Genomic DNA, 15,858 nt, shown 5'->3' with positions numbered 1-15,858 from the left:
TTGGAGTCTTTTTTTTTTTTTTTTTAATTCAAGCCTTTTTTAGAAAGTTTAAAACATGCTCTTTATTGCAGCTTTAACTAATATGTCTAGGCTGCAAAGGAAAAGCAACAGCTTGTGTCCTGGAGAAAAACATGGAACAACTATTGCAGATGCTGAAAGAACTACACTACATTATTCAGTACAATGCATTACTACTGACTAATATTTTGAGAACAGTCAAGCTATAAAAATTGAGGCTACAAACATTAAGCTGATCAAGAGACATTATTTTTTTCCTGTAAAAGACTATAAATGAAATTGCAAAATGAACATTTATAATGCCATAGTTAAGGGGAAGAAAATCCTGGTAAAACTTAGTAGTTTACTATTTAATCATTTTATAGGATCACTATACCGATAATAGCTTGATACTACAGGCACCTCAGGGAAAAAAAAAATAAAAATCTTGAACTCAAATTTCCAACCAAGACCTTTTGAGAAATTCTGCTCAAACTCTTAAAAACTTGGGAAAAGTTCAGTTGGATCCAGTATCTGAATTTAGTTTGCACAACTAACACGTACTTCAAGAAGGAGGTCAGTCTGAAAATTTAAATTAAGCATTCTCTAGCCTAGGAAAACTGCACTTTTAAAACATAACGCAAGCTCATGTCTACACACTTGCATCAAAGGCAAACTCTCCTGTGTGACAACAATAAATTTATGAGATTTAGGTAGAGATTTGGTTGGTTAATAACAATTCAATGTTCAACAAAGCAAAAGGAAGGTATGAGCTCTGAGAAATATTACCTAGTTAACTGCTATTCTAATGCATAACTCGTCTGCAGAGGAAACTACATAAGAAGATGACTGACAAGTGAAAGTGGATTCTCAAGATAAATTCTCAAAGAAAAAGATAAATTCTCAAAGGACAGAGGATTCAGTATATTAAAGGAAAAGCCTTACATTCTTGGGATGGGAAACAGATTATTCTCTCCTGTGGCACTGCTGCTGCCTTCACTATCCATGCTGTATCCACTGCCAAAACTACTGGCTGATGAGCCAGTGGAGACAGAACTTTCTGCAGGTCGGTGGTTAGTAGACCTTGCTGTACAGGGTAAGAACAATTGGTTACCAAAAACCTTGTAAGATAACAGTGCCATCCACATTAAGAAAAAAATGGAATATAACAAAATGAGATGCTGCAAAGGCTTTCATTTTTTACTTTACATTCCAGCGTTATGAGATCATCTTTTGCAGATGATGTTTATTTTCACATAGAACAAGGTGTTCTAAACCAAACAGTATATCACTGTAATTTTTTTCTTCAGTCACATTAATAGTTCAAATCAATGTCCTGAAGGAAAAGAAGAATAGGTTAGTTGATTAACACTTTTTTTTTCTTTTGATTAAAGCTACAGAAAAACAACAATTCATCCGAAACATTTCATAGGTTAACCCTGTAAAAATGAGAGTCCCAGTGGGCCTTCCACATATTCTTCATGAAATATTAATTGCATTTGATGACTTGAGGTGAGAAAGCTGAAAGCAAATACAAGTACACCATCTATAGTCACAGAAGCTCTGTAAAGAACTCCACCCCCCTTCAGACATAACACTGCAACTGCATTGTATTTCTCAACTGCTCCTACCTATCTGGATGTCTCTTACTGTATACCTGAAATTTTAATGCAGATATTTTAATGGGAGCTGTCCCAATCTTGCTAAAGATTAGTGTAGAAAATGTATATCTGTATGTGCCATTTTTGTCAGATGCATTATTTTGTGCTTTGGATGTTGTTGTACTACATGAACAAGTTTTCTAGTATTCACCCTTTGGCAAGTTGAGAAATATACACACACATAAAAAAAGGACACAGTGACATTACACATAATAATTGATAAAGGAATAGCTATTCTCATATTGACTGGTGTAACTGAGAAATATTAATTGAATTTTTTGGAAATTTTACTTTTTTTCATCAACTACATCAACAATTGTTGTTTCATCGATTCCAACTGGCTCAGCATATATACTGAATATAAAATACTTTCCTGTAAAGTTATTATTGTGTGAAGCCTTAGTGAAGTTTTGTGTTACTTTGGTGAACTGTGAAATTCTAATGCAAACAGTTAAAAGAGACCCTTCTTTAAACAAAAAATTTAGCAGGTATCTAAATGGAAATTACTTCAAATAAGAGCCAGAGCCCCAGTGGTGTCTTTCTTTAAGCTGGCAACCAAGATTATTTCTATGTTTTACTAGATGAATAATATTTTTGGTGAAGATTGCTGCGTGCTACCTAATGTGGGACCAGGAAGCTGACTGTGACTCCTCAAATGTAATGCAAAAACAGATTAATAATTGACACTAGAAGAGAGGAATGAAGCATTCCTCACGCCATCAGTCCTTGGGCTGAACTGTCAGTTAAGATAGAACTCTTACTCTGCAAAGTGATTCTTCACTGCAAAACTGAGCTGTCACATTTTTTTTTTCTTTAAACTCTATTAACCTCATCTGTTTCAATAATGCCTACAACCACCAAAATCTGTCAATCTAAATTATTTGGAGACAAAATTATTCTTTAGCTCAATTTCTTAACTTTGTACATTGATCAAAGGCTCTCTTCTTGGATGTTAATACAGATTAATAAACTGTAAAATCAGTGTTATTAGCAGATACTCTCAGTATCTCATCTGGAGAAAAAGCTACTTTTTTTTTCTTTTTTTCTTTTTTTTTTTTTTTTTTTTTTCTCAGCACAGACAGCTAGAGCACTGCAGAGTGTCCTGCTCAGCCAGCTGTGAGCAGCAGTTACTCCATCATTTTCAGTCTGTGGTGCTGTAAGCAAATTCCTATGAATACGGTGTGTGGTGTGTCACGTCAGGAAACTGCTGATGGAAAATGTTGGGTAAAAGAGATTTGGGAAAAGAGAGGTCAAGCTCTCCTTTATAGTTCATTACTATTAGCTTCCATATACTCAACAACCTGTATTGAGGCTCTTTCATGTCTGCCCCAAACTAATCCATCACCTCAGTTCTCGTGATGGTTGAGTGACCCGTATGACTTCTGATATTTGCTGTTAGGGGTTTTGAGGTTATTTTTGTTTTGCTGTTTTTGTTGTTGATTTCGGTTTGTTTGTTTGTTTGTTTTAGTCATGGTATGGCAAATACCTCATAGGTGAGGACAATCCATATAGACACAGAACTGCAAAACCCATGGAACCAAAGGCAGCATGGTGTTAGCACAATAAAAGTGTGTCTATTCCTTCCCTTAAGCATGAATTTACTTAGTATGGCATACATCTCAACCATAACATATGTGGCTGCAAGGGTGGTTCACATCTGGTCTCTTATTTTTATTGACTTCATTGTAAAATCTAGTGCCTGGAGTAATTTCTTATAACTGGTGGATTTCTAAAATCTAGAATTTAGTTTAATGTGCCAAATAAGCTTGAATTAGGCATTTATAAGTGGCTTAATTGTTGTTCTACATCCATTTATAATCAGAATATAATTATTTCTTTTGACAGAGCTGTATCGTGATGATATATTCAGTATGCCATATTTTTAGTTTCTGTACTGTTTTCCCTAATTTACATCTTTTCCTATATTGATTGTTTTCTGAAATATCTCTTGGTGAATGGGTATAATGTGCCTAAGTTTAGATTCATGACTGGATTTTGAAAATTCTAAAGTTCAATGTTCTTATTTTTTTTTCTGTCTGCTCTATGAGAGTAATGAACTACCGCATCAGTTTGTGACAAGAGATGAAATCCAAAAATAGATTTAGAGCTGTTTTTGTGACAAACTCAAAATCTGGATACAGATAACTCCTCCATAACTCACGAGACACACGCATTTTCCATATGACTGTATTTTTTACAGACAAATCTAAACCTTTAAGCTACTGCTGCTGGTTATATAGGATGTTTATAAGTTCTGAAGATGTGGTGATGCCTGTTGCCAGACAATATTTTGTCTGTTAGAATAACCGAAGTAAGATTACACTCTGTAAAGTCACAAGTTAGAATTTTTTCCCTGCTCTCACATGCAAAGAACTAGTTTGTATATTGGTTTCCAGTCCTACCTTTTGTCTTTAACCAAATACAAATGTCTTAGGAACTTTAACAAGAAAGGCTGAGTTCACTCTGGTATCCTTCCAGTTTTACTAGGCCTGAAAAAGGTCTGTGAAGGTTTGTAAGACTCAGAGCAATCACCACCTTTCTTGGACAATTGGGTTCCTATTCACATAAAGGACAAGTAACTAAAGTGAGATTAGGGCAAGTTTACTTCTGAGTTAGAGCTTCTGCTGACAGCTGCCTGTGCCAGAAAATGCCTAAATTCTTAGGTTTTGACTTCAAAATTCTGGAGGGTGGTGTATTCGTCTCTAGGAAGTTGAATAATTTGCTATTGATTCACTACAGTATTTTTAGGCACAGAATTTGGATATTCTTTTCTGGTATCACAGAGGTGCCTGATAATACAAGGTATGCTCATGTTTCGCCTACGTGTACAGCATTTATTTGAATAGGAGCTTGGACAAGGAGAACTGGCATAATTTGAAAATCAAGTATCCCAAGTATCTAAATTATGGAAGAGCTATGGTTCATTTGATTCTTTGTTTCTTGCCTTTTGTTGTTTCAAATTATTTTCTGGTCCTGTTGCTTCTCATATGAGAAGTTTTGGCTTCTCATGTGCTCATATGCAAAGTCTTGCTGCCAATTACACATGATGCTGAAGTAATTTCAATTTATCTGAAGATCATTATCCAGTATGATCATTTGGCTTCTTACTGGGAGAGGAGAGGTATCGTTTTCAGATATTTCTCTGTTAACTCTTTATTCATTTTGCCAGGTATTTGGTACTTTCTAAGGATTATAACTTCAGTGATGTCTGGGCTGCCCAGCCATTGGGCTGGGAAGAACAGAAATACGAAATGAAAGATTAAATCTCTAATATAGACTGCCTTCTCAGAGTGCACTGAATTTCTGTTCTTGGTGTAGCTTTGATTTCATTTTCACCTGCTAATATTATTTTAGCTGAGTTCCCCTACTGACAATAAATTTTCTCTACTTTGAAGGTGTGTTGATGGGTAAAGATTTGATAATCAGTAGCCAGCAATGCAGTGTTAACGTTACCACTGAGTAATATTGTTTTACTGCCTTCTCCACAGGCTGACATGAGCGAAAATTTCAGCTCAAGCATTCTAGTGAATAATATGTAAATGGTTGGAAGAGTTCTCAATTGCTTAAATGAATTGTTTCTAATGCTGAAAAAGTCAATCAGAACCATATCTCTGATGTAGGTTTTTTGTTGTTGTTGTTGTTGTTTTCAAAAAATATATATATTTATTATTCTTACTGCAGTATTAATTGAATGCATGTGCATGAATGGCAAAAAAAGATTTCTGTTCATGTTTTTGCTTGTGCTTTGGCTTATGGACCCAGTCAGAAAACTTTTTTATCCAGGGAAAACACGTAACTCATGCCTTAGTATAAATAATAATAATAATAATAATTAAATTCAATTTAAAAAAAAAAAAAAAAGAAAGAATGGGTGATATGATTGTACCTTTTTTTTTTTTTTTTAGAAAAGTCTTTTTTTTACAGTAGAAAACATGGTTTTATTAAACATAATGTAAGAGAGATAATTCACATACGACTATAGCTATGAAGAGTCAAATCAGTCAGTAGGAAAACAGAAAGAATCCAAGGCTGTCAGACCCTGCAGCTATTCTTCTACAGTGAGTGGACATTAAAAACAAAAGCTGAAAAATAAAAAGATTTAGAACTAAAAAATGGGACTATGCAGTTCTGTGGTTCCTGTGGATAAAAGAACAGACTCAACTTTCTCTTGGCCATTAAATTGCAGAAACTGTGTTCTCTTCCTTTCAGTTGTGTGTTTCCCTTCACAGGTATCTGTCTAGAAGCCAAAACCAAAGTATCAAAACACATCGAAAGAATCCTGTTTGTAAACCAAGCAGGAGGATGGAAAATTGCTTTTGAGCAGGAGTTCAGGAATAAGTTTTGAGACTTTGCCTGTAATTGCTTGGGAAAACAAAACAAAACAAAACAAATAAACAACAACAACAACAACAAAGAGTTCTCTAAAACTTGCAGTCTTGTGAAAAGCCCTGGGTAACAAAGAAGGCTGATAGCATCATTCTGGTTCCTCAGAGTAATGCAAGTCCATGGAAGCAGGTGAAACCACAAATCTACTTTGGAAATTTATCTGCTAAACAACAGATGACAGCGCATGTCACACACACAGTCTTCTGACAGAAGTTTGTCTGCTCTTCATTCTCAGTTGGCTTCTGTTTCAAGTACTTCAAGCTCTTGCTGCCCCCAAATGCCTATTTACATACTTTCAAGAAACGGTTGCTCATGCTAAAAGCAAGTACTGCTCTGGCTTGCTCTGTGAAGTTCTGCAGAATGAAATCCTTTTGTCAAGACTGCTAGCTGCATCTTTTGGGAACTGGCAACAGAGTGCGGATAAATAATGAATAATCCATCAGCAAGGGATATGCACCAGGTCAGTTCTGATAGTCAGAATTCTTCCTCATACTGAACAGTATTTTATATCATGGTCTCACCTACTGCAGCCTCATCTGTGTATTAGGCACAGCTTTGACCACACACTGAGTAGTGATATTTTGTGAAATTTCAGTTCAACTCTTTGCAGAGCAATTTACCATTTGAAGTGAGTAATGGTGGCAGAATAGCAGTCATCCGAAAATGTGGTGATGGTATATCTTTACCCAGCAAAGAAATCCTGATGAAATAATTTTCTTCCTTGTGCTCCGTAGGCTTAGGCTACCATCTAATAGACTTTTGAAACAGGAGTTATCAAATGAAGAATCTGAGCAATTTCCTGAAATTGCATGTCATCTTAAAATGGTGGAAGAATAAATAGCAGGAATAGCCAAAGCAAAATGTGCCAGCTTTTAGACTGAAACAAGACTCAAAAGACAGCCTCAGATTATTGCTGTCTGCAGAGAGTGAGGACGTACTGTTCTTGTTTTGAAAATGATTCTTGGAAATCGGTTATTTGCAGCAATATTAAAGCCCATTTATCTGGTAAATTAAGAGACTGGTGAAGCTAGTCATAAAACAGCTTAGGGCAGTAAATTATGTAAGTGTGAAGAAAGCATCCTAAATTACTGTTTTATAAAAATGAAAATATGGCATTGCTTATTAGAAGTGTGAAAATAGGTATAGGCCTAAAGGGAGCCCAAGTAAGAAGGCATTTAAATCCACAGTCAACCCAATCCAAAAGTTTTATAGAACCTAGGAATCAATTTGCTTTCACTCTACATTGTTGCTAACACCAGTAAATAGAAGTTAAGACAGTTCATGTCAATTTATAATTTATATTCTTTATTTTTTTTACAGCTAAGTGGCTAGAAATTACACAGTGCCGGCTCAGACCTGTATCATGGATTTTAGAGTGCTACCAATACCTTGTTGGTACATATATCAAATCTAATATTTGTGTAGCTTTAACCTGCTGCTATGCTGACACTCAAGTGAACTCTTGTCAAAGTTGCTTTACCAAAGAAGCCAAAAGCAGGCATGCTGCCTTTTGAGCTAAGGTGTTTCGAATTGGGGTCTTCAAGAGGTATAATTTGATGGACTTATCTGGATACAATTACTAAAATGCTGATACACAGTGCATTTATTCTTGCAGGAAGTCACCAGTGTTAGGTCTGATAGACATCTCTCTGAACAATATAATCATTTGACACACAACTATTTGGGAAGTATTATCCTCTTAACGGTATCACAAAAAAAGCTTTTGGGTCATGGTAGAAAATGTAAAAGATTAAATGTTCTGTGTGAGATGGGAAATAGGCATTAGTTAGTATTGGAAGTTTTCAGAAAATCCCGTGATTTTAAAATGTCAGAGGCTGAAAAAATGGAAGTGTTCAGGGCCAGGCTGGATAGGATTTTGAGCAACCTGGTCTAGTGGGAGGTGTCCTGCCCACGTCAGGGGGATTGGAACTAGGTGATCTATAAGGTCTCTTCCAACCCAAGCCATTCTATGATTCTATGAAAAACCTTTATCACATTAGGTGAACATATATACTGAATAAAATGTAGGAAATATAGATAGAAGTTGCTGTAGAAATGTATTGTGTGTACCACATTAAATTGTTCCCATCTCCTAGTGATAGTGGTACCAGCAGGTGTGTTTGGACATTGAACTGAAATACAATGTATTTTTAATAAATCTTGAAGAATTGCTAACTAATTCAGGTCAGGAGCAAAGCAGTACTTTCCTCCTGTTTTTTTTTTTTTTTTTTTTTTTTTTTTTTTTTTTTGTGTGTGTGTGTGTGTGTTGTTGCTGCTGTTTGCTTAATCGATTGCTTTGTTTTTGTTTTTGTTTTTTAATGTGTGCCAAACAGAAAAGGAGGTGCATATTAAGGCAGCTAAAAGCTCTGATCTCTTGGCATCCATCATTGTATGGATGTTCTAGCAAGAAGGTATTGACTCAGCTTCCCTCTTATGAGTGCCTGTTTGAAAGTGTAGAAAAAAATGGATATGACTACAATAACATTTGAGCTTTGCTACTTAGATATTAATTTACTGTGATCCAACTGGTGAATGTTTTTACTTTTTACTCTGATGTTGAAGGGAAATTTTGTTGTGCGTTGTCCTTCTAACTTGTCTTATTGGGAGTAATAAAAACTAAAGCATGTTGTTCACTTAAAAAAAAAATCAACCGTCTTTGAAAAGGCCTTTTACATAAAATCAGTAAATAACTATATTTGAGATACACCTACATGCATATACCCAGAAAAAAAACAATAGTTCTCATCTGAATATCTGTAACTGTTTAGTTATCTGAGGAACAGATAATTATATTTAAACCATAAGTGACCTAACAATAAATTCTACATAATGGGCAAGATCCTTCAGTGGGTTAAATTATTGACTTAGAAGGAGATGGACTATCAGTCCATCTTGAAAACTGACTCGTCTGGTGGATAAACCCTAATACTCAGCTTATGTTGAAAGGAATGCTTATTTTATGTGAATGTGTAATTGGCAGTGATTCAAATTTTTTTCACAGAAACAAATTCAAATGAACTCAAACCTAAGCACTGCTGTCCCCCTCTGGCTTGGATCCCTTGCAACTTCTACCTTCAAAGGTTTTGCTCTGAAATGTTATTGTTCCTCTCTGAAGGGTGTGAGGGGAATGTATGCAATTGGTTTCTTTGCAGATTGCACTCTTATCTCTCACAGGCAACAAGGAAATTATACTTCAGGGTTTATTTTTAATTAAATGTCGTAGTTGAATATTGGCTTTTACAAACGTGCTGAACAAAGACCAATGTCTTCTGTTGTATCTTCACCTTAAGTTTAAAACAGATTGCTTAAAATACATTTTTACTGTTTAAAATAAATACAGAATATAGTATTAGTATAGTACAGAAATAGTTCAGTCCAACAAACTTAAGGTGATGCAAGGCCCATGCATTCACAAAATACTGTACGTATACTGTGGATACTGTTTTTGTTTATGATTTCCTTTTCATTTCTTATCAAACATACAATTAATAAGTAACAAAATAAATCCAATAGTTCTAGGTTCTGGTCCTAGGTTCAGAAGTAGAGAAAGATTTCTCTGAGGCATTCTAAGAATGACTGAAGGTACTTGTTTTGTTTTGTTTTCTTCAAGTGGCAATTCAATGCAAGAGGAAAAAAAAAGTACTGAGAGACTAGGTTAAAGGAAAAAATTCTTAAATTAGGTGTAGAAAGACTGATAATCATGCAACGGAGTTTTTTTTTTTCCCATTGACTTTGTGGAAATCTTGCTAGATTGCTATCACCTTGCATGCTTGGCCTAGAAAAAAACAAACAGCTTTTCTAAAAGGTGCTGTTCTCTGATAAATTCAGAGTGCTGTATAGTAGTGCTAATAGTAATAAAAATGTTGTATATTATCTGTAATTTTTTTTTTTTTAAGAAAGGGCTTTGAGATTTAGTGACAAAAAAAAAATGCAAAATCATTGCTTACTAACTTGCTAAAATGACTGTTCCAATCCATAAAGACAATTCATAATGGGCTATTTTCCAGGTGCCGAGAAGGTAGGTTATGATAGGTGTGGGTAACACAGCCATGAACCATTCCTACAGAAATGAACTTGCAAACTGACTGATGGTGTCCTAATATTCATCGCTCACAACTGTCTCAACTTCTAGAATTTCTGAATTAGAGGGAAGACCTCTCTTTCCTTCACCTCCTGTTTTTCCTCCTCCTTATTTTTTCTTCTTTTTTTTTTTTTTTTCCAAGAACTTTGAAAGCTGGTTTGAGTGTCTTAGCACCTTTTCCATTCAAGGTTATATCTCTCCCACTTTAACTTGAATACTCGACAAAACTGCAGTTAACTAATCTTACCTTTTGTTCCTGTTAAAATGCATTTGAGATCCATTAAACTCAAAATGGTACTTATATGTGGCCTGCCTTATATGAATAAATTAGGACACACTAGTTTGGGAATTGTAAGAAGAGAAACAGATCTGAAACCAAACTTATAATATTTTTGAAGGCCACCATGGATTGTCTGTATTTGTCAGAAGTGAAAAGAAGTAAAAAACCAAAACTATCTTGTTTCCTCATAGCAACTCCAACCTCACTAATATATTAATATTAATGTGCATTTTTATTCCCAGGACTCTGTAAGATGCTTCTAATACTCCTATGAGCCAAATGCATATCAATACATATCCTTTTCACAATTTTAAAAGAAAAGATGCTTGGTAGCAAAGGTACTTGAAGCCAACAGCCTGGCTCTATCATAAATACCATATATGTGAAACATGATTCAAGCTCATATGATAAGGAAAAGGTTTAAGCATTGTTCCTCTCTGCCAAAAGACACTGTAGGACTGCAAGACTTTATAATAAATGTCTACAGAAACAACACCTCAAAAGATCACAAGTTATTTAGATTTCTGTGGTACACATCCTAATAATAGGATGGACCTTTCAGTCGTGAACTAGTGTCATGATCTCCTTCAGCCTCGGCCTGAACTGAGTGTCTGGAGTTGAGTTGTAGGGAGAAGAATATGTGTGCCGCTGCACACATGCATGTTATATTTGTAACATGTAATATAATATATGCACATATTTAAGAGTTTTCAGATAAGAAAAAAAAAAGTTATTATTTCTAAATACAATATTTAAAATTACTTGTTAAATCAGCCCTTGTTAATTAGCCATTTCAATATCACATTAATGACTTTTTGCATTTAATATTTATCCTTTGAAATATCATGTCCTCTTTCTTTCATACAACATTTTCAGACAGATCCAATGGCCCATGGTGTGTGATATTGTTAACAGAAAAACCTTTGATGATTTGCATGAGATTGGAAAGGGAATACAACACAAGAGAAGATCTGGGAGTCCAGTCTGTAAGTTTATTGGGATAATCCCTCAGATTTTTTGGAAATATGCAAAATGCTCCAGATTTCAAAAGAACACTGTCAACTTGAACCAACTGAGATTCTGGCTCTTTATTTGTGATGAGTGGTTAAGTTGATGATATGCAGCACTTAGGTTTGATGGACAGGTGTCTACAGGTAGAAGAGAATTTAAGAGTCTGACGGAAAAGTTATCAAGAGATCAAGCTATACATGGATCAAAACTTTCCTTTCCACTGGTGGTTTAAAAAAAATTATCTCTGTTGATGGCATAACAATACAGAGAAAAAAAAATAAAAATGTTGATGTCCCAATTAGAATTCCAGAAACAAAAATGTGTAGTTAGGTTTTGTCACAAGATATGTTTAATCACGCTTAAGCAGACCAATGTGGTTACATGTTTTTTGTTAGGTAACAACATGAGCAAAGTTTTTCATCAAAGATTTAAGTTCTCCAGTGGAATGGTAGTGTACACTTTTGTTGTTTTGTAATGTTTCTTAGCACAGTTTTTTTATGATAAGGAATTATGCGATGATGTAGAAAAATCAAGCAGAGTTCTTGATTTATGTTAACACAGCACTTAATGGAGGGGTAAAATAAATAATTAAATATTGTGATGAATTAGTAGACATGGCAAGAAGGATTTGGGATGTGGTTGGTTTCTTAACCATGTCTTTCCGCTCACCTCCTTCAGGCTTGACTGGTCCATCAGACATCACTTTCCTGAGGGCTAGTTGGCTTTGGTCTTTGTTGTCATTGGCTGGTGGAGGCAGATTGTCAGACTGAGTTCTTTGAATAGGGAGGACTCCTGCTATGCTGTGTCTGTGCTGCTTCCTGGCATGATTAGACTGACCGCTTTTATGTGCTGCTGTGGCAGTGTGGGTGAAATGGAAACCCAGAGTATGTATCCTCAGATGGAACCAGCTTAAATGTTATTCATGCAAACAGAAGTGTTTTTGTCTGTATTTAAATAAGTAGTGTTTTCAAACACCAGAGACACCACATGCACAGCATTAAAGAGTATTAAAACTGGCTGTTTCTTTTATTAATGATGGTGAAGACAAAGGAAATCATTTCCCCTTAGGTTTTGAATTATACCATGGTAAGTTTATGGCATATCATAATAAATCCTGAAGACAAACACAATGAATCCACTGTCAGAGAGTTTGAATTTGCCATTAACTAAATCCTCAACAACCAGAGGCTGGTCTTATATCTCTGGAGAGCTTTGCTTTTTTATTGAAAAGTTCTAATTTATTAATCTGTTTAAAGATGTCAGATAAAACCTATCCTGACCTTTAATCAACCTATGGTACAAAAATTACAAGAAGAATTGAACTATGAAGACTGACTTAGCTATCAACTCTGACTTTGACAACTTGTTAACAATGTCAAAAACTGATGTTGTAAATTATTTTATGTGTTTAATGGTTTTGTGTATTGTTGTTTTGCTCATCACTAATATGATATTATGTGAGAGACTAAGAAAGAAGGTTGCATTACATTTCATTTCAAAAAAAAAAAGTTAAATATTTACAACCATGCTTCAAAAATTGGTATCTTAACCATGCAGTTAAAAAAAATATATTTTTTTAAACTTTACATCTTTTTTTTTTTTTTCCTCTTTAATATATGGTACTGTCCTGCTGATTAATATTCATAGTTATATCTTGTTAGTGTGTCCTCCGTACTTGTTGTGTGCAACTTGCAAAGCTGGCAGCTGCATCTCTGCTGGTTTTGGTTACTTCATTGGTCATTGTTTAGTGACATCAAAACACCACCACACAATGGCACTCTCTGTGAGTCATGCACAACTATGGAACATCATGGACCATGAGTGAAGGGAACGATGGAGAAACAGCCAGTTTCACTGCAGTCTATATAAATTAAAATAAATAAATAAATAAAAGACTTCTAAATACAAGAGAATATTGTAATTATATGTATTCACACACAGGCACACAAAGAAAGACATTGAAAAGAGTAAGCACAGTGTGCCAAGAACATTAAAAAGAATAAAAGGGAAGGACAGCAGGGAAAAAGGCAACAGATGAACATTAAGCTGCCATGCTGAGGAATTTATTTGCGTCTTTTACTTGGTTGAAGACGAAGCTGTTGGACAGCTGCTTCAGCAGCGGCGATGGCTGCCCCAGCATCTTCAAGGTGGGTTTGAGTAACGCTGGTTTTGCTTTGGCTGCGGGATGGCCCATGAGAGCGCAGATGTCCTTCAGAAGAAGATTTGGAGCTCCCTGGACTGCTGTGGGATTTCTCAATGGTGGGCACCTGCATGTCTAACAAGAAAATGGAGAAGCACAACTGCTGCATTTATTAAAAACAAACTCATTTTCTTTCTCTCAGTTTGCCTCTCTAGCTACATTCCAGAACAATGAATAAAGCTTTGCAACACAATTCAAAGTCTCAGGATATATTGTGATTAGGAAACTCTTATTAAGCATATTTTCTACTTCCTCACCATTCCCTGGCCCAGGGAACAATTCATTTGTTAATAGGTTTCTATCACCTGTTATTTATGCTTCCGGCACTGGTTCACACTGTTGGAACAATGGGGTAGCCTAAAGACTTTCCTGTTTTATGCTTCTCTAGTATGTAGAGGATAACCAGTATCCCTTACGCTGTTAATGAATTCTCATGTAATGCAAGAACTTTTACCCTCTGTCCTGCCAAATGAATGCTCTAATTTGCAAAACCCTCTGTAGTAACTTCTGATTTGGATATAGATCTTATATAGACACCATTTGCTAGCAAAACATTACTGAGAAATAGAGAAGAGATGGACCAAAGTCTTATCACCCTGAGCCTCTCATCTAGAGTGTTTTTGTGATTGCTATTGCTTTGATATTGCTACTGGCCACCAGTACTTAGTATAAGGAAAAAAAAAAAAAAAGGAAAGAAAGAAAGCAGAGATAAATTTATTGGAGCAGGAGACATTGAGATCAATTCTCCTTTTGTAAGCCCTAGTATAATTCTACTGTATCAGCTCCACTGATTTCCAATGCATGTGAAATACACTACAGCCCATTATCATTGACTGGATATGCATATGCATTATTACAGCATAATTTTTATTCTATAAAATATTAACGTGACATTTCCAGAAGATAAAATGCCATAGAATATTTAAAGAATGTGAAAAAATAGGAAGTTAAATATGTATTGAATTTGGCCAAGGCTACCAGAAAAAAATGAAAAAGGCACAGAATGTAGTAGATGTGAAAAGCTCATAGAGCTTAGGTGTGGCTGTTTTAATGACACAAATACTCAGTGAGCTGTCCGGCACTGATTGGTTCGAATTAGGCCTCAGCACAGGTCTCTGATAAATTAACCACAGAGAGAAATAAGTCTTTAATAAAAATTTATGCAAACTTCATAGCAGTATCTTTATGTTTCCAAGAGAACTTAGAAATAGCAAAGGTTTTCCTGTCATCTGGAAAAACACTTCATATCAGGTGCACTGAGTCATTCCTACCCTTAGAGGGATCCGGGAAGATTCCATGACTTCTGCTCTTGATGACAGATGGTTTTGGAGATTGCTGGCTACTCTGTCCAGAATGAGATTTCCCATGATCAACGTTTTCACTCTGTTCTTTCAGAGGGTACCACCGAGGAGTGTTGTCAAGCTGAGAGACACTGGATAACTCAATCAATACCTATAAATGAATCAAAGCACAATATATGGCTTGTATCTGATCTATGTAGGATGGTTTACAGCAGAAGAGTCTACAGTTGTGCTACTAGAAGTTGCAATCAAATATAAACAGATAACGGCATAAAGGCTGTGCGCTATCAGATTCAGGACTCTCTGCTCATGCTCTAACCTAGCCTGATGTAAACCAGCTGTGGTTGGAAACACACATTTGTTAGCATAGTGCTGTGTCTGCACTGATACATCTCAGCAGGATCTCAGTAGGGACTACTAGCTTATACATAACTCCATACCAAGATGGCTAAGGAGTAGCTTGTGAGCACTTGCTTGATAGCAAGGCAAAAGAGGGTACTAGTCATTCTACCTCTTCTATATCCTAACAGAAGAATTGGGCACAGCTATTTTCTCCTTTCTGTCAGGAAAGGGGCAAATAATTTCATATTTGTTTTAAATAAGGTCTTCAGTAGTATGAGACTGGGTCTTGTTGATTCTTTTCAAAATTCCACAAATTTGCAGAATTTGTAGGAAAAAAAAAAAAAAGAATAAAAGAACAGGTATACCTTTGCACTTTCAAAAATAGTAGTAAAGTGCAATAGGCCCTTTAAGCCTCACACCTCAACAGGCAGGAAAAAGGAAGACAAAATGGTAATGTGGCAATTAAACTAGCAACATGCCAAAAATAAAAATAAAAAATAGCAAAAATATTGTAGCCAAAATCTTCTCTAGGCCACTTGGATTGCTACTAGGAGTTTTGGGAAATTTCTTTAAAAATAAATCCTAAAAAAAAACCAACA

At 35.5% G+C, this 15,858-nt stretch overlaps 1 protein-coding gene across 6 annotated transcripts in view; it reads right to left on the bottom strand.

Moving 5' to 3' along the window:
* PCLO (piccolo presynaptic cytomatrix protein) overlaps window positions 1–15,858 on the bottom strand; it is a 372,356-nt gene that overhangs the window by 51,562 nt on the left and 304,936 nt on the right. For 3 of the 6 annotated variants that reach the window (XM_040548286.1, XM_040548303.1, XM_040548300.1), the window contains 4 exons: window positions 14,888–15,068; window positions 13,497–13,691; window positions 12,086–12,268; window positions 943–1,084 (listed from right to left, as the gene is read on the bottom strand). In XM_040548286.1, coding sequence (XP_040404220.1) covers window positions 943–1,084; window positions 12,086–12,268; window positions 13,497–13,691; window positions 14,888–15,068 — 701 coding nt within the window. The remainder of the gene's footprint in view (window positions 1–942; window positions 1,085–12,085; window positions 12,269–13,496; window positions 13,692–14,887; window positions 15,069–15,858) is intronic. The other 3 variants (XM_040548292.1, XM_040548308.1, XM_040548314.1) reach the window with 3 other exon arrangements.

Source organism: Cygnus olor, chromosome 1 (genome assembly GCF_009769625.2).
Source record: "Cygnus olor isolate bCygOlo1 chromosome 1, bCygOlo1.pri.v2, whole genome shotgun sequence".
In the NCBI taxonomy this organism is placed as follows: Eukaryota; Metazoa; Chordata; class Aves; order Anseriformes; family Anatidae; genus Cygnus; species Cygnus olor.
The sequence above is the reverse complement of the archived record's forward strand: the minus strand, read 5'-3'. Positions and strand labels throughout refer to the sequence as shown.